This window comes from Lonchura striata, chromosome 4 (assembly GCF_050655825.1).
Source record: "Lonchura striata isolate lonStrDom1 chromosome 4, ASM5065582v1, whole genome shotgun sequence".
Taxonomy (NCBI): domain Eukaryota; kingdom Metazoa; phylum Chordata; class Aves; order Passeriformes; family Estrildidae; genus Lonchura; species Lonchura striata.
In genome coordinates, this window is record NC_140706.1 from 2,141,096 (window position 1) to 2,167,142 (window position 26,047).

General features: G+C 52.5%; 1 protein-coding gene and 1 long non-coding RNA gene across 7 annotated transcripts in view; one reads left to right on the forward strand and one right to left on the reverse strand.

Annotated features, from left to right (window-relative positions):
* DCTN1 (dynactin subunit 1) overlaps positions 1-25,917 on the reverse strand; it is a 60,840-nt gene extending 34,923 nt beyond the window's left edge. For 3 of the 6 annotated variants that reach the window (XR_014954585.1, XM_085577408.1, XM_085577407.1), the window contains exons 1-4: positions 25,880-25,917; positions 10,446-10,691; positions 8,416-8,494; positions 5,198-5,229 (exon numbers count right to left, since the gene is read on the reverse strand). Coding sequence is in view for 5 of the 6 variants with exons in the window: in XM_085577408.1 (XP_085433534.1) it covers positions 5,198-5,229; positions 8,416-8,494; positions 10,446-10,673 (339 nt within the window). In the remaining variant the exon portion in view is untranslated. Of the gene's footprint in view, positions 1-3,434; positions 3,456-5,197; positions 5,230-8,415; positions 8,495-10,445; positions 10,692-15,571; positions 15,806-25,879 lie in introns of those variants that run through there. The other 3 variants (XM_077782678.2, XM_077782677.2, XM_077782682.2) reach the window with 2 other exon arrangements.
* LOC116183547 (uncharacterized) lies at positions 15,252-17,737 on the forward strand. The gene is made up of 2 exons (XR_004148186.3): positions 15,252-15,378; positions 17,534-17,737. It is a non-coding gene; the product is annotated as an uncharacterized LOC116183547 (long non-coding RNA).
* Positions 25,918-26,047: the final 130 nt, after the last annotated feature.

Sequence of the window (26,047 nt, forward strand, 5' to 3'; positions counted from 1 at the left end):
CTGCATGGAGACTGGGACAGTACCGGGATAACACCAGGATAACAGCAAGATAACACCCTGGACTCTGACCCAGCTGCTCCTGCATGGAGACTGGGATAACACCAGGATAACACCCATGGTAACATCCGTGATAACACTGGGATAACAACCGGACACTGACCCAGCTGCTCCTGCATGGAGACTGGGACAGTACCGGGATAACACCGGGATAACAGCAAGATAACACCCTGGACTCTGACCCAGCTGATCCTGCATGGAGACCGGGATAACACCAGGATAACACCGGGATAACAACTGGACACTGACTCAGCTGATCCTGCATGGAGAGTGGGATAACACCGGGATAACAACTGGGATAACAAACGGACACTGACCCAGCTGCTCCTGAATGGAGACCGGGATAACAACTGGACACTGACCCAGCCACTGACAGGTCACCTGGGGATGGGATGGGGATGGGGATGGGGATGGGGATGGGATGGGATGGGATGGGAGCAGGTGCCCAGCAGACAGGGAGGCCCAGCCCCAGGACACACCAGGAATCCAGCCCTGGCACATGGAATGCCGCTGGGAGGGTGAAAGAACCGGGATGTCACTGGAGCTGGACAAACCTGATCCATCCGAGGGACAATCCCAGGATCAAGCTGGCTGCAGCAGCAGGGGACAGGTGACCTGAGGTGGCAGGACAGGATTTAACAGCAGGGTCACAGCACCAGCACATGCCACCTGTGGATGTGGCACCTGGGGACACGGCCTTGGCAGTGCCGGGGTGAGCAGCTGGACTCAGTGGTCTCAGAGAGCTTTTCCAACCTAAATATTCCACAATTCCATGATCCCTGAATGGGCCAGAGCCTGGCAGCTCATCCTGACTCCCCCGAGTGAGGCAGAGCTTTTGCTGGAGCCTTTCCTGCTCCCATCACAGCCCTGCCACCTCCGTGTGAGGTGACATCCGTGACCCAGTGTCACCCAGCACTGCAGCAGGAGAAGGGACAGACACATTGTCATGGGGATGAAGACAGCACAACCTGTTTAATCCCAAAAATAACCTGAGAAAGACCCTTTTCCTGCTCTTTAACCACATTTTGGGGTCCTTCCCAGCCAGTCTGGCCCAGGACAGAAGCCAGCAGCTCCTGAGGACAGCGTGGAGCTCCTGCTCCAAGAACAAGGACACCCTAACACGGCATCACAGCCAAGGGACAGGACCCTCAGTGTCCTGCAGCCCTGCTCTGAGCCCTGGGAACAGCATGGCCCAAAGACCACAGCACTCCCAAATCCATGGAAAACAGGGAAGAGGCACAGCAGGGGGAAAGGCCCATCTGGCAGCAGCGTGGCAATGATTAAAAGCTATATTTGACACACAGGAGCTGCTGTAATCTCCAGAACGAGGATTTACCCGCTAATTACTCTCATTATCCAGGTCCTCCCCCCATGGCACATCCATCCCTGTGTGGGGCAGGGGTGGGTCTTGGGGTCATAAATGGCTGAAAAGGTAAAATTGTGAGGGGACAGCAGGGCCTGGCATGGGGCTGTCCCTCAATGGGGACGTCCCTGTGTGAGGTGTGTCCGCACAGCCAGGACGAGGGTCGGGACAGTGACAGATCCAGATCCCCGGGACAGTGACAGTCACACATCCAGGGTCCTCAGGACAGTGACAGTCACAAATCCATGATCCTCAGGACAGTGACAGTCACACCCCCATCATTGCCAGGACAGTGACAGCCACAAATCCATGAGCCTCAGGACAGTGACAGATCTGTGATCCTCAGGACAGTGACAGTCACACCCCCATCATTGCCAGGACACTGACAGTCACACCCCAATGATTGCCAGGACAGTGACAGTCACAAATTCATTATCCCCAGGGCAGTGACAGATCCGTGATCCTCAGGACAGTGACAGTCACACCCCATCATTGCCAGGACAGTGACAGTCACAAATACATGGTCCCCAGGGCAGTGACAGTCACACCCCCATCATTGCCAGGACAGTGACAGTCACAAATCCATGATCCTCAGGACAGTGACAGTCACACCCCCATGATTGCCAGGGCAGTGACAGTCACACCCCCATGATTGCCAGGACAGTGACAGTCACAAATCCATGATCCTCAGGACAGTGACAGATATGTGATCCCCAGGACAGTGACAGTCACACCCCAATGATTGCCAGGACAGTGACAGTCACAAATCCATGATCCTCACGACAGTGACAGTAACAAATCCATGATCCTCAGGACAGTGACAGGTCTGTGATCCCCAGGACAGTGACAGTCACACCCCCGTGATCCTAATCCCAGCCACAGCTCTGAGCAGACAGTGGGGACGCAGCGGGGACACGGAGCAGCTGCAAACCCACCAGAACAAGGCCAGGGAGGTTAGAACCCAACATTCCAAACAGGAATTTCATCCCAGCAGAGCCCCTTGGAGCTGGCAGCACCGGGATGAAGGATCCACACGGCCCCTGAAGCCTCGGGGACATGCAGACACCTGGATCTGGGGGACACAAGGAGGGGACATTTGGGGGCAAGTGCTCCCGGCCTCTCTCCACAGGCTCTCGGCAGATTCCACACTGCTCCTCTCCTCTGGACTTCCCATGGACAAACAGAACTCTTTGGATCAATTTTTCACCCAAAAATCAACACGGAAATGGCTGGAAAGCAAATCTGGACCGCAGAGTGCACAGGTACCACCTCCCTCCCCTCTCCCACATCTCCAGTGCCCACCTTGGCTTTTCTCTTAGCAAAATTCCCAAGAGGGGAAAAAACAATCCCCAAATTTCCCACAGGGAATGACGATTTGGTGTCCCTGCCCGTGGCAGGGGTGTGGAATGAGATGGGTTTTAATGTCTATCCCAACCCAAACCATTCTGGGATTCTTTGCCAAGACCTTTGGAGTTCCAGCTCATCCTTGCACGAAAGGTTTTTGCCTTTTAGTAATTGTGACAAACCAGGTGGGTTTGAGTCACCTCAAGAGGAGCCAGAGCCCAGGGACAGGACAGCCCTGAGAAGGTGCCACTCGTCCCCGAGTCACGGAGGGTTTAGGGGTTGTAAAAATATCTGTGAGGGAACGGCCTCAGGTTGTGTCAGGGGAGGTTCAGGTTGCACAGTGGGGAAATTCCTTCATGGAAAGAGCTGGAAAACATCGGAAAAATCTGCCCAGAGCAGAGAGACAGTCCCCATTCCCAGGGAAACACCCCAACCCTGCAGACGTGACACTTGGGGACACGGCTGAGAACTCGCTGACCTCGGAGGCTTTTCCCACCCAAACATTCCATGATTCCAGGTTGATGTGACACCGCCCGCGGCCGTGTCCCCTCCCTGGCTGGGAGCACATGCAGGGACAGCCATGCAGCGCTGGGATGGAGCGGGATGGGGGACAGCGAGGGTGACGATGGCCCCGGCATGCGGCCGCGCGCGGGAAAGGGACAAACGGCACCTTTTTGGGCTTGGCTCCGCGCTGCGTGAGGAGGGAACAGAAGGAATGTTAGACAGGCCTGGAGGCTCTCCTAGGAACCCCCTCCAGGCTGCAGGAGAGGCAGGAGGGGAAATATGATCGGGAAAATTGAAGGAAATGAAGGAGAAAACAGCCCTGGGGTTACACCCTTGCTCTGGATTCAGCTCAGCCCCGCACGGAGAATTTTGGGGAGTCGGGATATGAGTAAAGGGGAATAAATCATTTCATGGTGCAAAGACAGGTTAAAGGGAGGACAAGGGGGAATGGTTTCCCACTGCCAGAGGGCAAGGATGGGTGGGATTTTGGGAAGGAATTCCTCCCTGTGAGTGTGAGGAGAGGCTGGAATGGAATTCCCAGAGAAGCTGTGGCTGCCCCTGGATCCCTGCAAGTGTCCAAGGTGAGGCAGGACAGGGCTTGGAGCCACCTGGGATACTGGAAAATGTCCCTGGATGGGCTTTAAGGTCCCTCCCATCCCAAACCATTCCAGGATTTCATGACAAACCAGTGGGAATGTCCCAGAATGCAGCTGCACATGGAGCAGCATCTCCTGTCCTGACCCCTTCTCCACATTAGCAGCACAAAAAAAATTCCAAGAACAATCCCCATTCCCTGATTTCAAGAACGCTGAGGTTTTCTAAATATTCTCTTTGTCTTCTAATGAATTCCAGGGTGGAATTAAACCAGGAGAATCAGGTAGGGAGTACATGGAGCACAGGCTCCAGCTGTGCCAGGGGTTGATAGATCACACCCCACACAGCAGCAAAAGCCAAAAATCTTCCCAAATCCCTCTAACACAGGGCAGGGAATCCATGTCCATCCTCCCCTCTGGCATTCCCCAGGATCTGAGCCCAGTGAACCCCCAGGTGCTGCTCCATCCCCATCCCAGCTGTCCCCACACCCAGCATCCAGCTCCAGAATTCCCACTCCTGGGAATGATCCACAATGGCAGGGCAGGAGGCTGGGCTCCAGCGTGCCCCAGCCCAGCCCCACATGCACAGAAGCCCCTTGTCCCCACCACTTCCTTTCCCACACTGCCTACATCCCAGTTGGGCCAGTTTATCCCCATGGAAAAATCCAGTTTTTACCCCAAAATACACAAACCCAGCCACCGTGTCCCCAGGATCACCCAGGTCTGGGCAGTGGTGGGGGAACAGTTGGACTTGATGAGTTCTTCCAGCCTCAGTATTCCATAATTCCTCACCACCCCACACCTGCATGGCCATTCCCAAGGACAGGAACCCGCTCCAGATTCACATTCCTTTGGAAATATCCCTCACATCTGGGTGCAACACGTCCCTCTCCATGTCCCAGGAGCCACTGGAGCTCCAGGATGAAGTCATTCAGAGGAAAGGGTCCTTAGAGCTGCCCCTGGATCCCTGCAAGTGTCCAAGGCCAGGTTGGACAGGGCTTGGAGCACCTTCGGATAGTGGAAGGTGTCCCTGCACATGGCAGGAACTGAGGGGCTTTGAGGTCCTTTCCAGGATTCCAGGAGAGTCAGGGTTTGGAGGAAACAGCCAGGGAATGCTGCTGAACTCAGATCAAAACGTGTGACACAGGACCTGTGCTGGATAATCCCTCAGGAACCAACTGATTCCTGGCCAGTGGCTGAAAATAACATTTTTTACACCTTGTTTCCCATGGGTTTTGGGAGAAATCCCCTTTTCCATTGGTATTTTGTGTGTCTGCGTGCTCTTCCCAAAGGGATGAAAACCTCTCAGAGGTGACAAAGCGCTGGGGTCACTCACCAGTTTGCTGGCCTTGGTGGCATCGAGGGAATCTGTGGAGAGAGCAGAAACAGAGCCATGAGCCTGAGGGACACCCCTGTCCCCATCCCAGTGTCCCTGCAGCCAGAGGACACCCGGGCAGGGGGACACGGGAATTTTGGGAAGTGGGAGTGAAGCAGAGTCAGGATCTGGCAGGAAGTGGTGGCACAAGGGGGTGTGGGTTTTGGGGGAACGGGGAATTCCTTGTGGGAGCTGCTGGCTGAGCAAGGCAAACACTTGGATACACCTCAGAATTGGGGCAGTTCCACTGCTCTCCTGGGGTTGAATCCCTGGATTTCGGGGCTATTTCATGGATTCCTGAGCTAACTCCACAGGGACTGGCAGAGTCACCATCACTAGGGGGGTGAAATCTATGTGTATGTGGCACTTGGGGACACAGAATCCCTGTGGAATGGCTTGGGTGAGAAGGGACCTTAAATCCCAAAATTCCACCCCCTTCCATGTGCAGGGACAGCTTCCAGTGTCCCAGGCTGCTCCAAACCCATCCAACCTGGCCTTGGACACCTCCAGGGATCCAGGGGCAGCCACAGCTTCTCTGGGCACCCTGTGCCAGGGCTGCCCACCCTCACCGGGAAGAATTCCAAATCCCAAATCTCCCCTTTTCCATTGGGAAGCCGTTCCCCATGTCCTGTCCCTCCCTGGCAGGCGTGTCTGGATTCCCACCATCACCCAGGTGTCACCAGCAGCTCCCCCTGCGTGTCCCCATCCTGTGCTGGCAGAGCCATCCCTGCGCCCTCCACTGCAGCGCTGCTGCAGCAGCTGCTGTTTCCATGGAAACCCTTGGCATGCAGCCGCATCCCAGCCCTGCAGCATCATCCCACACCCCACCTGCAGCCCGGGATGGGAGGGTCCCAACCCAGCATCCAGGGAAGGAGCTGGAGCTCCAGGAGCAGCTGAGGGAACTGGGAAAGGGGCTCAGCCTGGAGAAAAGAGGGATCAGGGAGAAACATCTGGCTCTCCAAAACTCCCTGAATTCTTGGAGCTAGGTGGGAGTTGGGATCTGATCCCAAGGACAGGAGGAGGGGGGACGGCCCCCAAGCTGTGCCAGGTTGGATTTTGGGAAAATTCCTTGCTGGAAAGGGGTGTCCAGCCCTGGCAGGGGTGGAGTCCCCAGGGATGGATTTACCAGCTCTGTGCTTGTGGCACTTGGGGACACAGCCGGCAGTGGCCTGGGCAGTGCTGGGGAATTCGGGGGTGTCCGAGGGCTTTTCCAGCCTAAACAATTCCACGATTCCACTGCAGCATCCAAAGCAGAGAGCAAGGACGACTCCATTCCATTTTTCCCAACTCATTTTACTTCCGAGGAGAGGAGAAATCCCACCTGCAACACCCACCACCCCCAGCCCACCCCAATCCGTTAATCCCCATCCCAGCGACGCTTCCCACGTGGAGCTCCCGGCTTGGCAGACGGAGCCCAGGGAGCAGCCAAGGCAGGAAGGTGGCAGAGCCCCTGCCAGCAGCTCCCGGGATCCCGCAGCAAGGGGGAAAACATTCCCGACAAAGCAGAGCTCGGAGGGAGGGAGGGAAGCACGGCGGGGCCAGCGGAGGTGGGAAACGGGGGAGGAATGAGGGAAGGGATCCCTGCCCCGGAGAAAACGGGGCACGGCTGCAGACAGGGATGCTGCAGTTCCACAGGGATGCTGCAGTTCCACAGGGATGCTGCAGTTCCACAGGGATGCTGCAGTTCCACAGGGATGCTGCAATTCCACAGGGATGCTGCAGTTCCACAGGGATGCTGCAATTCCACAGGGATGCTGCAATTCCACAGGGATGCTGCAGTTCCACAGGGATGCTGCAGTTCCACAGGGATGCTGCAGTTCCACAGGATCAGAGTGGTTCAGGGGTCTGCGTGCCCACTGGGAAATATTCAGGGATTTCCCCCTTCCTTACAGAAAGGATTCATCATCTCTCCAGGAAGGATTCTCAGTCCCTCCAAGAGAGATTTCCCTTCTCTCCAGGAAGGATTCCCACTTTTCCAAGGGAGATTTCCAATCTCCCCAGGATGGATCCCCACTCCTCCAAGAGAGATTCCCCATCTCTCCAGGAAGGATTCTCAGTCCCCTCCAAGAGAGATTTCCTATTTTTTCAGGAAGGAATCCCAGCCCCTCCAAGAGAGATTTCCCTTCTCTCCAGGAAAGATTTCCCACTTTTCCAAGGGAGATTTCCAATCTCCCCAGGATGGATTCCCAACCCCTCCAAGAGAGATTTCCAATCTTCAGGAAGGATTTCCCATCTCACCCAGGAAGGACTTCCCACCTCTGCAGGAGGGATTTCCAGTCTCTCCAGGAAGGATTCCCACTCCTCCAAAAGAAACTTCCTATCTCTCTAGGAAGGATTCCCACTTTTCCAAGGGAGATTTCCAATCTCTCCAGGATGGATTCCCAACCCCTCCAAGAGAGATTTTCAAACTCTCCAAGAAGGATTCCCACTCCTCCAAGAGAGATTTCCCATTTCTTCAGGTAGGATTCCCAACCCCTACAAGAGAGATTTCCTGTCTCTCCAGGAAGGATGTCCCATCTCTTCAGGAAGAATTCCCACTTTTCCAAGGGAGATTTCCAATCTCCCCAGGATGGATTCCCACTCCTCCAAGAGAGATTTCCAAACTCCAGGAAGGATTTCCCATCTCACCTGGGAAGGACTTCCCACCTCTGCAGGAGGGATTCCCCATCTCTCCAAGAAGGATTCCCACTCCTCCAACAGAGATCTCCCATTTTTTCAGGAATTATTCCCAGCCCCTCCAAGAAAGATTTCCTATCTCACCTGGGAAGGATTTCCCACCTCTGCAGGAGGGATTTCAAATTTCTCCAGGAAGAATTTCCAAACTCTCCAGGGAGGATTCCCAACCCCTCCAAGAGAAATTCCCCATCTCTCCAGGAAGGATACCCAACCCCTCCAAGAGAGATTTCCAAACTCCAGGAAAGATTCCCACTCCTCCAATGGAGATTTCCCATTTTTTCAGGAAGGATTCCCAACCCCTCCAAGAGAGATTTCCAAACTCCAGGTATGATTCCCACTCCTCCAAGAGAAATTTCCCATTTTTTCAGGAAGGGTTCCCATGCCTCCAGGAGGGATTCCCCATCCCTTTCAGGAATAATTTCCCATCCCCTCCACTAAGGATTCCCACCTCTCTGGGAAGGGTTTCCCACCTCTCTGGGAAGGGTTTTCCAGCTGGGCCATACCTCTCTTAGGGACCTTCATGGCAGCAGATTCCGGGGTTTCTGGGGATGTTGTGTCCGCTCCATCCTCAAACACCTGGATCTGGAAAAAAACACAACGACCATCCTCACCCAAAATTCCCAAAAAGGGAGACCAGGGAACAGATCCCTCTGGGAATGGGTTCAGCAGAGCAGATCCCGTGGTTTTGGCACAGATTTTTAATTTCATCAGTCTGGCTTTGCCATCAACCCTTCTGAAAACAGCCACACACTCCTTATTTTCATTGGGAACATGGAATATTCACACAGGCAATCAGGAAAGACAAGGCTCTGGATTTGACAGCCTGGAACATCCGTTCCAGATTCAGGGATTTTCCTTTTGAACTATTTTTAGATGCATTTTTGCTGGATAAACATGGAAAATGAGGTTGGGAGGGATTAGATCCCTGAGACAGAACCATCCTTGTGCCTCAGATCAGCACCTCCCAAATTGTTCCTGCAGGAATTTGCCTGATCCATCACCATCTCCCATCTGCGAGCTCAGCTTAAAAATCAAAATAACCTGGGAAGCTGTCAGACAGGAATTCCATTTTGGGAAGGTTCCCAACGCCAGCAATGATGAAATTTGAATTAAAAGCCACAAAGAGACCAAGGAAAAGATGATGCCAAGGAAATCATGACACCTGCAGCCATGCAGGGTGGGAATTCTGAGTGGTCTGGGGGTTTCCCAGCAGGTACAGCCTAGGAGGGAATTCCAGAGCTGCTGGAGAGGCTGGGGACAGGGACAGAGCAGGGCTGGATCTGGAGTGACACTGGGAACTGCCACCACAGACTGGGCACATCGTGTGTGGGTGGGATTTTGGGAAGGAATTCCTCCCTGCGAGGGTGAGGAGGGGCTGGGCTGGAATTCCCAGAGAAGCTGCGGCTGTCCCTGGAAGCGCCCAAGGCCAGGTTGGATTGGAGCAGCCTGGGACAGTGGAAGGTGTCCCTGACTGTCACGGGGTGGCACTGGGTGGGCCTTGGGGTCCCTCCTGGTCCTGTACACCCAAACTCTTCCTTATAAACCCCTCAAAGCCTCTCCCAACTGGAAGGAGAGGCTGGGAGACACGGACAAAGGAGCCAAGTCCATGTGTCCAGTTTTAATGTGGGGAACTGGGAGTGTGCTGGAATCACGTTTGGGAAATCTCCATGGTGATGCCAGGAGAGCAGCAGAGCTCCATCCAGCAATTCCTGCACACCAACAGCGTTTAGGGCTGGATAAGAACATGAAAAGCTTCCTGGTGAGTTTGCCTCCAGCTCTGGTGGGTTCAGCTCTCTGTGTTTATCCCATTATTTAAAGGATGGGGATCGTTTTCCCTCGAGATGAAGCAGTGAGTGGCTGGAGTCCTCCTAAAGGTGTTTTCCAACCTCAGTGATTCCTGGATGAGCCACTGGTGCAGCCTCTGACCATTCATGATCCCAGTGGATGGCACAGTGGATGCTGGGGTGGACCCCTCATTTTGTGCTCAGCTTCCTTCTGTCACCCAGTCCCGAGCTCCTGGCAATGAGAGGCCATGGGGTGGGACACAAAGCAGCCCCTTTGTGCCAGGGAGGGGGCAGGAGCTGGCTGGGACACAGGAGCTCCGGTGTCCTTGGAAGGTGAGCCAGGAATTCACCCGGAGGATGTTTGCTCTGGAGGGAGCTCCTGGCTCCTGCTGCAGCACCCCAGCAGCAAATCTCAGCAGTTACGCCCACATTGTGTGTTTTATCTCCTTCCAGGTAAACACAATTTCACTACAATTCCTTGGCTCAAACACCTGAGCTCAATCCCAAACTCCATCTGCTGCAAGTGATAAATCCAGTGCAGCAGAACGAAACAACTGGGAATTCACCAGGCTGCTTCCACTCCCAGAACCTCGAGGGTGAGACCCCACCTGCCTTTGGAACCTGCTGTTCCCTCCTCTGTGGGAGATGGAGAATCCCAAAACCCCCAGGCTTGTTTCACTGTACATTTAACAACCAAACCACGACCCCGAGGATGCTGAGGATGCCCAGGATGCCAGGATGCCACCCACCTGGGACTGCCTGACGAAGATGCCGTGGTTCTCCTCGCAGGTGAAGTACCTCCTGCCCTGCACCGTGCCGTCGTTCTTGCCCTTGGCCTCGTCCAGGATGACCCCGACCCATTTGCCGGTGGCGAACAGGGTGGCCCCCACGTAGGCCACGGTGCCACGGTGGCCCTTGCCGATGACCTCCACGCGGGAGCCCACCTTGAGGGGCTTGGTGCCACCCTCGGAGCTCATCCTGCCCGTGCTGGAGGCCTGATAAAAGGGGAAAAAGAGAGAGGCTCAGCGAGGTGGCGTGGAGATCAGGATGGTTCCTCACCCTCCCGCCCCGCTCGCCTCCTCCAACTCTTTTTATTTTGGGTAATTCCTTCCGCTCCTCAATAAGAGACGCAAGCAAAGCGTGGCACAGCCACTGGTGGTCACTCACAAAGCTGATTTATCCCCTTTTATAAGCCTTGGAGGGGAAAAAAAGCACAAGAGCAGCACTGTCGTTCAGCCTTAACCAACTCGTGCTTCATCTTTTCCCATTTTATCAGCATTCCCATGGTTTTCCAGCCTGGGAATTCTGTGCCCAGGAGCAGAGAGAAGTTGTTGTGCCATCCCCTCATGGTGGCCTCCCTGCTGTTCCTGGTGGGATTGGCATTATCCACGAGAGAAAACAGCCTCAGGTTGTGCCAGGGGAGGTTTAGATTGAATATTGGGAAAATTCCTCCTGGGAAGAGCTCTGCAGCCCAGGGCAGCAGTGGAGTCCCCAGCCCTGGAGGGATTTAAAACCCCAACAATTCCACGATTCCACAGCATAAACATTACATCCATATTTCTGCTCCAGCAGGCACCAGGATACTCCAAGTGTGACATCCCGGGATGCCCCTGGGTTCAGGTGAGATTATCCAGGTCATCAACGAGCTGATGGATGTGAGGAACTCCATGGCTACTGGAGACCCTCAGGATTATTGAAATCCCAGGGAAATCTGTTGGGATCCACCCCCAACACCTCCTGCTCTGCAATCAGCCTGAGCAAAACAGATTAATCACGGAATTCTGGAAAGGTTTGGGTGGGAAGGGAACCTTAAATCCCAAAATTCCACCCCCTTTCCATGTCCCAGGGTGCTTCCAGCCCTGTCCAACCTGGCCTTGGGCACTTCCAGGGATCCAGGGGCAGCCACAGCTGCTCTGGGCACCCTGTGCCAGGGCTGCCCACCCTCCTCAGGAGGAATTCCTTCCCAATATCCCTCCCAAATATCCTCTTTTCCAGTGGGAAGCCATTCCCTGTGTCCTGTCATTCCAAGCCCCTGTCCAAAGCCCTTCTCCAGATCTTCTAGAGATCCTCAAAACCCTGACACCTTTCAATCCCAGAGGGGACACGGATGTTCCCTGTCCTGCTCAGCTCCATCTTCCCGCTCATCCCGACCTCCCAGCAATCCCCAAAATGGGACCAGTTTGGCATTTCCCCCACCCCACGTGCCACTGGTTCTGGTCATTGTGCAGAAATGTGGAGTTTTGGTCACCCTGGGCCTGGCTGCAGCCAAAGAATCTGTTATTTATCCCAGGAAAACAGAGCCCCTTCCACCCAGAAGGGCTGGGAAGGCCCTGCAGACAAACCTCAGCCACAGGGGGTTTGGGACATTCAGGGAATTCTCAGCCTGTGGAAGAACCCTGGGGATTTTGGAAGCTCCTGGAATTCTAACAAACCACCCCCTTCCCTTGCACATCCCCTCCCGAGGCTGGAATGCAGAGTGAAGCCACCGAGTTTGGGGTTTTGTGACTAAAAGCAGGGACGTGGGTTTTCCCACGAGCCTGAATTCCAGGTTTCATCCAAACACAACTGGCAGAAATCAAAGGTCACAAAATAATCTTCTGTTAAGACCCAAAAGCCATCAAACAACCAAGAAACCAAACACCTCAAAGGAAAAATTGATGCTCCAGACCCAAACATCTCCCAAAATTTTGGCAGCAACACCCTGCAGGCACCTGGAAAATCATGGCCCAGGTGTTGGGGAAAATGAGAGCAGAGCCCAAAGGAAAAACCCAAATTCCCAGGACAGGGGAAGGTTCCTGGAGCAGGAGTTTTTATCCCTCCTGGTGTCCATTTGGCACCTGCAGCCAGGTAAGATCCCTTGGATGTGACACATTCCAAGCCCTGGGGTACCTCTGGCCATTCCTGGCTCCTGTCCCTCTGTCCCTTGTCCCCAGTCCCTCTCCAGCTCTCCTGGAGCCCCTCCAGGCACTCTGAGCATTCCCTGGAATTTTCCCTTCTCCAGGGGAACATTCCCAGCTCTCCCAGAGCAAAAAGCTCCAGAATCCTGGAATGGTTTGGGTTGGAAAAGACCTTAAATCCCATCCATTCCCACCCCATCCATGGACAGGGGCAATTCCCACCGTCCCAGCTGGATCCACCTGGCCTTGGACATTCCCAGGGGCAGCCACAGCAAATCTGGGAATTCCATCCCAGCCAGGAATTCCTTGCCAAGATCCCAGCCCAAGCTCCCCTTTCCCAGTGGGAGCCATTCCCTGGCTCCTGTCCCTCTGTCCCTTGTCCCCAGTCCCTCTCCAGCTCTCCTGGAGCCCCTCCAGGCACTCTGAGCATTCCCTGGATTTTTCCCTTCTCCAGGCTGGACATTCCCAGCTCTCCCTGATGGATATTTGCCAAGCAACACTAATTCCACAGAAACTTTTCCCGAGTCTTTCACACTTGGTAAAAGAAGGAGAGCCCAGAATAAATCTTTCCTGCCCCATGCCACCCCTCAGGCCCAAGCATTGGGTCTCTTCTGTTCCCAATCCATCAGAAATTGGTCTGTGGGACACCTGGAAGCTCCAATCCAACGGAGAAACCCCCAAGTGGAATTCCCGTGAAGATTCAAACCAAGATTAATCGGGATTTTACAAGAGGAAGAACCGTCCCAGCTGGAAGCAGGTGGGATGGGCATTCCCAGGAGAGATGGACACACCTGTGGTCACACCTCCTGGCCGTGGTGACAATCCCTGAGGGACACACATGGGGATGGTCATCACTGGGGACACCACGGCACGGCAGGTGGTGACAGAGCTCAAAATTCCCTCAGCTTCCCAGGCCAGCTCCTCGTGGATCCCCTCTGCCACGCCGACATTCCCAGAGGAACACGTTTGGGATACCCCAAGTGCTGGGAATGGGGGTTTGGACAGCAAAGGAAGAGGATGGAGAAGCAGAAATGTGGGAAGCCACAAGGGCTGAGGCCACTGGCAGTGCCAGCCCTGTCACCCTCTGGCTGGAAGGGGAATAAGCTCCTAAATCCCAGGAAATGAGAGATCCAGGCATTCACAGTGAAGGGAGACAGCTGAGGAGATCCGAGCAGGGCACAGGGCGGGTGGTGGGAATGGGACAAGCAGGAATGCTGAACCTCTGGAGCAGCCAGCAGCCCAGGAGGAGCCTGTCCCACATCCCAGAGCTCCCATGCAGGGACACCAGCTGAGGGACAAGCGTGTGGCTGTGCTGCCACCACCACCAGAGACTGCCCCCCACAACTTCCCGCCTGGCACTGCCCCCAAATCCAGCATTTTCCCATTTTTTTCCCCCTTTTTTGAAGCGTGCTAGACACCCACAGGCTGTCTGCTCTGCTAGGTGAAGGTCCTGGTGGCAAGGCACTGAAAATGGGATGAATTCCCAGTGCTTTGCTCCATGCAGAGCTGAGGGCTCCAGCGTTCTGCTCAGCCCTGGAATATTCAGCGTTCCTCCAGGAGCGCCTCCCCCACGCAGGTGAGACTGATGGAGCCTCAAAGTGCCACTCAAAGCTCAGATCAAAAGTTTCGGGAGAATCCTCAGCAGCCAACCCTGCCAAATTCCAAATAATTCCAAATCCCAAATCCCAGGTGCTGCCCACAAAGCTGGAAGGGGGAAAGACTCGGGGAGAATTCCGGGTTTAAGGGTGGTGGGAAGGAGGGATCAGCCTGGCACGGAGGGTGACACCAGGATGTGGCACTGGATTCCAGGCTGCCAAACTGGGAGGGTGTGGGTGGCTCTGGACACCAGGAGCAGCGTCCCCAAAACCCAGAAGGGACACGGCCGGGGTGGCCAGTGGCTCCAGCCCCAGGAAGGGCCAGCACAGCCGTGGTCTCTGCAGTGCCCATTCCAAAATCCACGTGAGCCAAACAGGGATAATCCACTCACAGGGCTGTCCTGGGACCACCCCCCAGCATCCCTGGGACCCCCAGTCCTGCCACATCTCCCTCCATCAGCCCTTGGAGCCAGCGTTTGGCTCCTTCCCTGAGCCCCATCCCCTTGGAGCCCCCCAAATTGTTGTGACAAAGCTGTCAGGACTCAGGTTAGAACCTCACCCCTTCCTCTTGCTCCCCCATGGAAAACAGGGAGGTTTGGGGGGGCAGGTGTGGTGCTCCAGCTCCCAAAAACCTCTAAGGACACACACTCAGATCCTGCTGGGGTAGCCAAAAAATGCTCCAGGCCGGGAAGTTTTCCCTCCACAGCCAAATCCCTTCGGCCACAGCCCAAATCCCAGCGGCTCCAGGCCGGGTGGATCCCACAGCAGGCAGGACACGGGGCCCACGGAGGGTCTGGGGGTCCCGTGGAGATGGGGGGAAGGCTCTGCCCTCCCCAGCTCCATCCTGGAGCCGTTGCCAAGCTGGCACAGCCAGGCCCAAAGGCGCTGTGGGACACAATGGCACCGCGGTGGGCACACGGGGACACAGCGACAGGGACAGAAACTCCCGGGAAAGGCCCGGCCCGGGGCCGGGGGGGGGCAGCTGCAATACGGAAAAACCTGGAAGCGTTTGCCAGGCCCGCGGAAGGGAAGCTCGGGGTGGGGGAGAGAGGGAGGGGAGCCAGCGGCAGGCAGCAAAACACGCCGGGATCTTTGTGCTCGGCAAGGCCGAGCCGGAGCCCCGGAGCGGAGGTTTCATTAATTAATTAACCGCGGTAACGATGTGCGGTAATCACCTACAACGCGGGCAGGTAAGTCGGGCCCTGGCGCAAGCCCAGCATCCACCTCCCCTCCCCGGAGAGGTGGTGCCACATTCCAGGGATACGGCAGCACAATCGAGCATCCCCTACCTACCGAAGCCAGCTGTTCTCGCTGCGACAGCGTCGCGATCTGTCGCGACAGGAGCCGGGAGCTGTTGAGTCAGCCCTCCTCCCTCCCCCTTACCCGGCCGGACGCGTGCCTCCTGCCCTGGGCCATGCTGCCGCGCTTCCCGATGTGCAGCCAGCAGCTCTCACGGCCGGCAGCATCCAGCGGCGCTTCCCAGCATCCCGGCCGATCCCAGCATCCCCGTGCCTCTCCCCCTCCCTAGAAAGGGAGGAAAAGCCCTTTTCTGGGCGAGGATGCTCCGAGGGAGGGATAGGGAGAATTCCAGCGCTGCCGATGGAGCCACTCTGCGCCAGTCTGCCGCTCCAGACTTGTCACGGCGCCGGCGGTTCGCTGGGTCCTAAAGCTCCCCCCGCGGGAGGAGGCACCGGGATGCTCCCGGCCTCCTCCTGCGAGCCCCGTGCTGCCCACCGGGCAGGGACACCCCAAATTCCACCCGCCGTGACCCCAGCCCAAAGCTTGGCCCGCTTGCTTTTTGCCTTCGTGGAGAATTTTGCGGAAAAAACAACGCCCCGGAGTGCGGGGCTTGTCCTAAATCCGCGGGAGCAGCACCCCCCCCCCTCCGCGGGTGGATGGAGCCCGAAGGGTTAATTAGGGAATGATCGCTAATTGTCCTGCTCCCGGCTGTGACAGGTGACATTGCGTCCCATTGTTCCTGGCTGAGCCGACAGAGCCCAAATTCGGCGCCGTTCCCGATTCCCAACACACGGGAGCAACCCCAAATCCCAGAATATTGGAAGCCACCCACAGGATCAGGGATTTAATTCCTCACCCCTGCCCAGGACAATCCTGGGAATGCTCCTCAGGGAAGGAGCTTTAACAATGCTCAGCTGGGATAAACACCACAAAAAAAGCAGCTGGAAATTGGGAATTTCTCACTGGGATCGCCAGGAACTCAACCAGAGTCACCTCGGGTATCTGCTTCCCCTCTCCGCGCTGGTTTAAAGGAAACTTCACGCACACAAAATTCTCCAAAAAGGTACAAAGAGGACGAGCTCCTTCCCCTCAGCCTCAGGTTCTAAACCAGTTTAGAATAAGTAGAAAATCTGAATTATTTTATCCACAGAAGGAGAAACCTCCTTTGGGAAGCTCACCCTGCTTCCCTGCCAGAATCTGGGAGCAAATATCACCTGTGCCACCTATTATTTATAGACCCACGGAAAGGTTTAGGTGGGAAGAAACCCAAAATCCCAATAATTCCACCTCCTGCCATGTGCAGGGACAGCTTTCACCATCCCAGGCTGCTCCAACCTGGAATTTTTCCAGGGATCCAGGGGCAGCCACAGCTTCCCTGGGCACCTGTGCCAGGGCTTCACCACCCTCACAGGGAAGGATTTTTTCCTAAAATTCCTAAATTCTAGAGGATTTCTGCTCTTCCTCTGCCCTGCAGGATCCTCCCCTGGGATCCTGGATGGTCCCAGGAGCAGAATTAGAGCCAAACACTTGGAAGGTGGGGTTGTGCTCCAAGGAGAGGCTGGAATGCCAAGAGGGAACTCAAATTCCAAAAGCTTCCTCTAAGTGCAAGGAAAACTGGGAAACAGGCGTGGAATTCCAGCAGGAATTCAGACGGGAGGAAGGGTGAGCTGTGGGAGAATTAGGGGAGTTCCTCCCTGCTCTTCCAGCAGGACAACCCCAAAATCCAGGAAAACAGCAGGCAGACTTTGCTCCCAGGTGGAGCAGAAGAGCAGCTGTGAATTTAAAAAGAGAATTATCAACGTCTCGCAGCTCCTGCCCCTCCTCTGGAGGAGTTTGCCACGTTAAACTGAATAACAAGGGGATTTTTTGCCACACAAATATAATTTTATAGGATCACAGGATGGTTTGGGGTGCGAGGGATGTCAAAGACACCCAGTGCCACCCCTGCCATTTCCAAGCCCTGTCCAACCTGGAATTTTTCCAGGGGCAGCCACAGCTTCTCTAGGAAAGCTGTGCTGAAAATGATGGAATTAGAGAATAGAATTAAGTTGGAAAAGCCTTTTTGAATCACTGATATCCCCATTTGTCTCCACAACAAAATCACAGGCACCACTCACCACCTTCCTGCATTATTTACTGCTTGGATTTGGGATGAAAATGAAATCCTGAGGGAAAGAATCCTGGAAAATTCTGAGCTGGGAAAGAGCCACGAGGATCCTGAGCTTCAACAAGAAGCTGAGGTGGGACAGGAGCTTTATGAGAAATATGGGAAATTTTGGTAATTAAAGCTCTGTAAGATGATCCCCCCAACCTCCAGCAGGGCTTGGCTGCTCACAACCTTGGATTTGGAGCTAAAATTGCTCTGTACAAAGAGGAAAAATCCCAATTTTCCCCCAAACTCAGGCACTGCCATGTCAGGATGAAAAAAATCCCCAGGAGAAATAAACCTTCACGGGGCTTCCAAACATTTTTCCAGGGAAACACACCCAAAATCTGATTAAAGCTCTGAATTCCATTTCCTGGTGCACTGAGCAGGGATGGGAGTGGCACAGAGCTCCAGGGATTCCCAGTGCCACCATTGCCACTCCCAGGGATTCCCAGTGCCACCATTGCCACTCCCAGGGATTCCCAGTGCCACCCATGCCACTCCCAGGCATTCCCAGTGCCACCATTGCCACTCCCAGGCATTCCCAGTGCCACCATTGCCACTCCCAGGAATTCCCAGTGCCACCATTGCCACTCCAAGGGATTCCCAGTGCCACCATTGCCACTCCCAGGGATTCCCAGTGCCACCCATGCCACTCCCAGGAATTCCCAGTGCCACCATTGCCACTCCAAGGGATTCCCAGTGCCACTATTGCCACTCCCAGGGATTCCCAGTGCCACCCATGCCACTCCCAGGAATTCCCAGTGCCACCATTGCCACTCCCAGGAATTCCCAGTGCCACTCCCAGGGATTCCCAGTGCCACCATTGCCACTCCCAGGGATTCCCAGTGCCACCCCCAGGCATTCCCAGTGCCACCATTGCCACTCCCAGGCATTCCCAGTGCCACCCCTGCCATGGCAGAGACACCTCCCACTGTCCCTGCTGGATCCAACCCCAATGTCCAACCTCGCCTTGAACGTTCCCAAGTATCCAATGATTCTCTGGGAATTGCAGCCCAGCCAGGAATTCCTTGCCAAGATCCCAGCCCAAGCTCCCCTTTCCCAGTGGGAGCCATTCCCTGGCTCCTGTCCCTCTGTCCCTTGTCCCCAGTCCCTCTCCAGCTCTCCTGGAGCCCCTCCAGGCACTCTGAGCATTCCCTGGAATTTTCCCTTCTCCAGGGGAACATTCCCAGCTCTCCCAGAGCAAAAGAACTCCAGAATCCTGGAATGGTTTGGGTTGGAAAAGACCTTAAATCCCATCCATTCCCACCCCATCCATGGACAGGGACAATTTCCACCATCCCAGCTGGATCCAACCTGGCCTTGAACATTCCCAGGGATCCAGGAATTCTCTGGGAATTCCTTGCCAAGATCCCAGCCCAAGCTCCCCTTTCCCAATGGGAAAGGCCACTTGGGAACAACACAAACCGAGGAGGGGACAGGGTGACACCCACCGGGATCTCCCAGCAATTCCCATGGAATTTCAAAGTGCTTTTAAGGGAAAATCCCTCCCAGACCCTCGAGTCCAACCACTCCCCCTGCACTGCCAAGGATGTCCCCAAAAGTCACATCCACAGGGCTGGAATTCCACCAAAGGAATTTTCCCAACATCCGACCCCAACCCGACTGTTTTTTGGTTTTTTTTTTTGGAAGGGATTAGATTTTGATTGGGGTTCTTTGTAGAAGGAATGCATTTTTTTGGAAGGATTGGGATTTTTTTGGAGGGATTGGGATTTTTTTGGAGGGATTGGTGGTTTTTTTTTTTTGGAGGAATTTAGATTTTTTTGGAGGGATTGGAGTTTTGAGAAATTGGGTTTTTTTTGGAGGGAATGAGATTTTGAGGGATTGGGATTTTTTGTAGAGGGAATGCATTTTTTGGAGGGTTTGGGGTTTTTTTGGAGGGATTTGGGTTCTTTTGGAGGAATTGGAGTTTTGAGGGATTGGGTTTTTTTTGGAGGGAATGAGATTTTGATGGACTGGTTTCTTTTTTTATTTTTGAGGGAGTTTTTTTTAAGGGGTTGGGGTTTTTTTTGGAGGGAATGGGGTTTTTTTTGGAGGGATTGGGTTTTTTTTGGAGGGATTGGGGTACTTTTGGAGGGAATAAGATTTTGATTGTCTGTTTTTTTGTTTTTTGGGTTTTTTTTGAGGGAATGCATTTTTTTGGAGGAATTGGGGTTTTGATGGAGTGGGGTTTTTGGGAGGGAATGAGATTTGGATGGATTGGGGTTTTTTGTAGAGGGAATGCATTTTTTTGAAGGGATGTTTTTTTTGGAGGGATCGGGGTTTGTTTGGAGGGAATGAGATTTTGATGGACTGGGTTGTTTTTTTTTAATGGAATGAGGTTTTTTTTAAGTGATTGGGTTTTTTGGAGGGAATGAGATGTTGATGGACTGGGATTTTTGGGAGGGACTGGGGTTTTTTTGGAGGGAATGAGATTTTGATGGACTGGGGTTTTTGGGAGGGAATGGGGTTTTTTTTAGAGGGATTGGGGTTTTTTTGGAGGGATTGGGGTTTTTTTGGAGGGAATGAGACTTTGATGGATTGGGGTTTTTGGGAGGGACTGGGGTTTTTGGGAGGAACTGGGGTTTTTTTGGGAAGGACTGGGGGTTTTGATGGACTGGGGTTTTTGGGAGGGATTGGGGTTTTTTGGGAGGGACTGGGGGTTTTTTGGGAAGGACTGGGGCTTTTGATGGACTGGGATTTTTGGGAGGGACTGGGGTTTTTTTGGAGGGAATGAGACTTTGATGGATTGGGGTTTTTGGGAGGGACTGGGGGTTTTTGGGAGGAACTGGGGGATTTGATGGACTGGGATTTTTGGGAGGGACTGGGGTTTTTTTGGAGGGAATGAGATTTTGATGGATTGGGGTTTTTGGGAGGGACTGGGTTTTTTTGGGAGGAACTGGGGGTTTTCTGGGAAGGACTGGGGGTTTTGATGGACTGGGATTTTTGGGAGGGATTGGGGTTTTTTTGGAGGGAATGAGATTTTGATGGATTGGGGTTTTTTTGGAGGGATTGGGGTTTTTTTGGAGGGATTGGGGTTTTGATGGACTGGGGTTTTTGGGAGGGATTGGGTTTTTTTTTGGAGGGATTGGGGTTTTTTTGGAGGGAATGAGACTTTGATGGACTGTGGTTTTTGGGAGGGACTGGGGTTTTTTTGGGAAGGACTGGGGGATTTGATGGACTGGGGTTTTTGGGAGGGACTGGGGTTTTTTGGGAGGAACTGGGGGTTTTTTGGAGGGACTGGGGGTTTTTTGGGAAGGACTGGGGGATTTGATGGACTGGGGTTTTTGGGAGGGACTGGGTTTTTTTGGAGAGAATGAGACTTTGATGGATTGGGGTTTTTTTGGAGGGATTGGGGTTTTTTTGGAGAGAATGAGACTTTGATGGACTGGGGTTTTTTTGGAGGGACTGGGTTTTTTTTTGGAGAGAATGAGACTTTGATGGACTGGGTTTTTTTGGAGGGATTGGGGTTTTGACATCTTGGCGTTCGATGGCACAATGAAAGCCATCCCTTCTCATCCTTCCCCTCCTCCCTACCAGCACAAGGCGGTTCCAGCCTCCTGTGGAGAACCACGAGGTCTCTCCCGGTGGGATTTGGCTTTTTTTTCCCCTCGGGATTTCATTCCAGGCGCGGCGCTAGGACCCGGCGCTGGAGCCTGCGCCCTGCTCGGCGGCACCGCGGCACCGCAGCCCCCGCAGCCGCCTCCCTCCTCTCCTCCTTCCCGGGATCATCCCGCCACATTCCCGGTTCTTTCCGCCTCGGGATCGCCGCTCCGGAGCCGCAGCAAGGTCCCGGACACGCCGAGGATGCAGCGGGAGGTGAGTGAAGGATTCCCGGGAAAAGCTGGTTTAGTGGGAGATAAAAGCGCTCGGGACTTTGCTGGGATGCCGGGGCAGAAATCCCTGGATTTCTGAACTCTGCTGAAGCTTCTCTGTGTAATTCCAGGATTTTAAGTTTATTCCCTCGTTCTTTACGGAATTCCCAGCCCTCGTAGGGTTGGGGGATGAGGGCATGGAGCAAGGGGGGAATAGGCGGGTTGGAAGTCATTCCATCATCCATAAATCCCAATCCATCAAAACCCCAATCCATCAAAAATGCCCAATGATTAAAAAATCCTGATCCATCAAAAAAACCCCAATGCATCGAAAAAGCCCCAATGTATCAAAAAAACCCCAATGCATCAAAACCCCAATGATCAAAAAATCCCAATCCATCAAAACCTCAATGATCAAAACCCCCAATCCATCAGAAAAACCCCAATCCATCAAAATCCCAATGATCAAAAAAACTCCCAATGCATCGAAACCCCAATGCATCAAAAAAAACCCAAATCCATCAAAAAATCCCAATCCATAAAAAAATCCCAATCCATCAAAAAATCCCAATCCATCAGAAAAACCCCAATCCATCAAAATCCCAATGATCAAAAAACTCCCGATCCATCAAAAAACCCCAATGCATCAAAAAAATCCCAATGATCAAAAAATCCCAATCCATCAAAAAACCCCAATGATCAAAAAAACCCTAATCCATCAAAAAACCCCAATCCATCAAAAAAAAACCCAATCCATCAAAAAAAACCCCAATCCATCAAAAAAAACCCCAATCCATCAAAAAAAACCCCAATCCATCAAAACCCCCAATCCATCAAAAAAAAACCCAATCCATCAAAAAAAAACCCAATCCATCAAAAAAACCCCAATACATAAAAAAAAACCCAAATACATCAAAATCCCAATGATCAAAACACTCCCGATCCATCAAAACTCCAATACATCAAAAAACCCCAATGCATCAAAACCTGATTCCCTCCCAAAAACCCCAATCCACCAAAATCTCATTCCCTCCCAAAAACCCAAATCCATCAAAACTCCAATTCCTAAAAAAACCCAATCCCTAAAAAAAAAACCAAAAAACAACCCATTCCTTACAAAAAAAAACCCAATCCATCAAAATCTAATTCGCTCCAAAAAAACCCGAATCCCTCTAAAAAAACCATTCCCTTCAAAAAAACCCAATTCCCTCCAAAAAAACCCAATCCCACCAAAAAAAACCTAATAGTTCCAAAAAAAAATTTTAAAAATCCCTCAAAAAAAAAAAAATCCCTCCAGAAAAAAAAACAATTCCTTAAAAAAAACCCAATTCGTCCAAAAAAACCCCTATTCTTCAAAAAAATCCCACTCCATCAAAATCTTATTCCCTCCAAAAAACCCCAATTGCTCCAGAAAAAAAAACCCAATACCTCCAAAAAATAAACCCCAATTCCTCCAAAAAACCCCAATTCCTAAAAGAAAAAACCCAATTCCTAAAAAAAAAAAAAAAACAATTCCTCCAAAAAATGAACCCCAATTCCTCCAAAAAATAAACCCCAATTCCTTCCAAAAATAAACCCCAATTCCTCCAAAAAATAAACCCCAATTCCTCCAAAAAACCCCAATTCCTAAAAGAAAAAAACCAATTCCTAAAAAAAAACCCCAATTCCTGAAAAAAAAAAAAAACAATTCCTCCAAAAAATGAACCCCAATTCCTCCAAAAAATAAACCCCAATTCCTAAAAAAAAACAAACCCAGTCCAGCCCATCCTCACCACCCCTCCCCTTGCTTTTCATTCCTTAGGAATTTTCCTCTGGAAAACTCAGGAATGGGTGTGAAAATCCACCCAAAATTTGAATTCTGCACTTTTTGGGTGGGATTTGAGCCTCTGGGATAACCTCAGCATCAAAAGCTCCCTGAAATCTATTTTAAAATCTTCATTTTTCTCTTGAAATAGATCAAAATCATTGAATCCTTGTGTTTATTCCCAAATTTTAGGGATGGAGAGAGAAAGGAAAGAAATTCCAAGGTCACAACCAGGCAGCAGAGGAGGAGGAAATTGCAGGAATTCACAATTTAAAGGTGGAATTTGGAGAAATCAACAGGAAAACCCAAAAATTCTGCAGTGGAACAACCCTGGAAGGTCCCTCCCGATGGAAATTTGGGAATTCTGGAATTCCCTGAGCAGTTTGGAGGGAGGGATGGCAGCAACACACCTCACACAGGTAAATTCTGCCTGCATTTCATAGCTTAATTAATTATTCGTTAATTATTCATTAATTACTCATTAATTATTAATTATTCGTGTGGTGCTAATGAGGGCGGGTCAATTCCCAGCGGGAAAATCCCGATATTTCCTGAGTCAGGAGTAGGAATATCCATTCCTGCCAGCCTTAATGAGCTCTCCCTAATTAGCCAGGGCATTAATTACCCCCCCCACCCCACCAGGGCTGAGCTATTCCCACCCCGTCTCCATTCAAACTTCCCAAAATCCCAAAATCCCGACGGGGAAGCGCCGCCCTCATCCCACCACTGACCCCACACACGGACCCCAAACAGCCCTAAAAAACCATAAATAACCCCAAAATCCTGAAATGCCACTGAAAACCCCAAAATCCTCCCCAAACATCCCAAAATACCTCCAAAAAATCCCTAAATCCCCACTAAAAACCCCTACAGACCCTCCCTCAACCCCAAAATGTCCTCAAATATCCCCTAAATACCCCAAAAAAAGCCCTAAACTGCCCTAAATCCTCCCAAACGCCCCTAAATACCCCAAAAAAATCTTAAATACCCCTCCAACAGCCTAAATGTCCCCCAAAATATCCCTAAATCCCTGCTAAAAACCCCTACAGACCCCAAAAGGTCCTCAAATATCCCTAAATGCATTCAAAGGCCCCTAAATACCCCAAAAAAATCCTAAATATCCCCCAAAACAGCCCTAAATGCCCCCAAAATATCCCTAAATACCCCCCAAACAGCCCTAAATCTCCTCCAAAATCCCTAAATACACCCCAATTTCCCAAAATAGCCCCAAAACATCCCTAAATGTCCTCCAAAAAACCCTAAGTGCCCCAAAAAAACCCTAAATAACCCCCAAACAGCCCTAAATGCCCCCAAAAAACCCTAAATACCCCCAAAAAACCCTAAATACCCCCAAAAAACCCTAAATACCCCCAAAGCAGCCCTAAATGCCCCCCAAACATCCCTAAATGTTCTCCAAAATCCCTAAGTACCCCAAAAAAAACCCTAAATACCCCCCAAACATCCCTAAATGTCCTCCAAAATCCCTAAATACCCCCAAAAAAACCCTAAATACCCCCCAAACATCCCTAAATGTCCTCCAAAATCCCTAAGTACCCCCAAAAAAACCCTAAATATCCCCCAAACATCCCTAAATGTCCTCCAAAAAATCCTACATGCCCCAAAAAACCCTAAACACCCCCCAAACATCCCTAAATGTCCTCCAAAATCCCTAAGTACCCCCAAAAAAACCCTAAATACCCCCCAAGCATCCCTAAATAACCCCAAAACATCCCTAAATAGCCCCAAAAAACTCTAAATACTCCCCAAGCACCCCTAAATACCCCCAAAACATCCCTAAATACCCCCAAAGCATCCCTAAATACCCCCAAAGCATCCCTAAATACCCCCAAAACATCCCTAAATACCCCCAAAACATCCCTAAATACTCCCCAAACATCCCTGAATGTCCTCCAAAAAACCCTACATGCCCCAAAAAACCCTAAATACCCCCCAAACATCCCTAAATGTCCTCCAAAAAACCCTAAATGCCCCGAAAAAAACCCTAAATCCCCCCAAACATCCCCAAAAAACCCTAAATACCCACCAAACATCCCCAAATACCCCCAAAAAAACCTAAATACCCACCAAACATCCCTAAATACCCCCCAAAAAATCCCTAAATGCCCGCCCCAAAAATCCCTAAATACTCCCCAAAACATCCCCCAAATCCCCCCACACCCCTAAACCTCCTCGAACCCCCTAAAAACCCCTCACAGTGCCCCCTAAAAACCCCTTCGTCCACACACAGACCCCTTAAACCCCCTCAGAACCCCCCAGATCCCCTCAGGGAGACCCTCACCAACCCCTCAGACCCCTCACACAACCCCAAAATCTCCCCTAAACATCCCCAAAAAAACCCTAAATACCCCCCAACCATCCCTAAATTTCCACCCCACGCCTCACACACCCCTAAACCTCCTCGAACCCACTAAAAAATCCCCTCACACAACTTAAAAAAAAAAAAATCCCCTCACACAACCCCCTTTAAAACCCCCTCATAACCCCCCCCCCCTCAAAATCCCCTCACGGATTCCCTCACAAACCCGCACCGCCGCACCTTCCCCTCTCTCCCCCGCCTCAAATCCACCTCTCCCCACATCCCCAACATCCTCCGGGATCCCTCGGTCCCCTCAGGCCTTTCCCGGTGCCCTCAGGCCTTTCCCGGTCCCTCAGGCCTCTCCCGGTACCTCAGGCCCGGCCGCTCCCGGTACCGCCGATCCCGCCCGGTAACGAAGCCCCCCAGGCGGGCTGCCCCGCGCCGTGCCTGACGCCCAGCGCGGCCGTACGGCCGCGCTGGGCGTCAGGCACGGCGCGGGGCAGCCCGCGGGTGTGGCGTAAGGGCGGAAGGGTCTTCA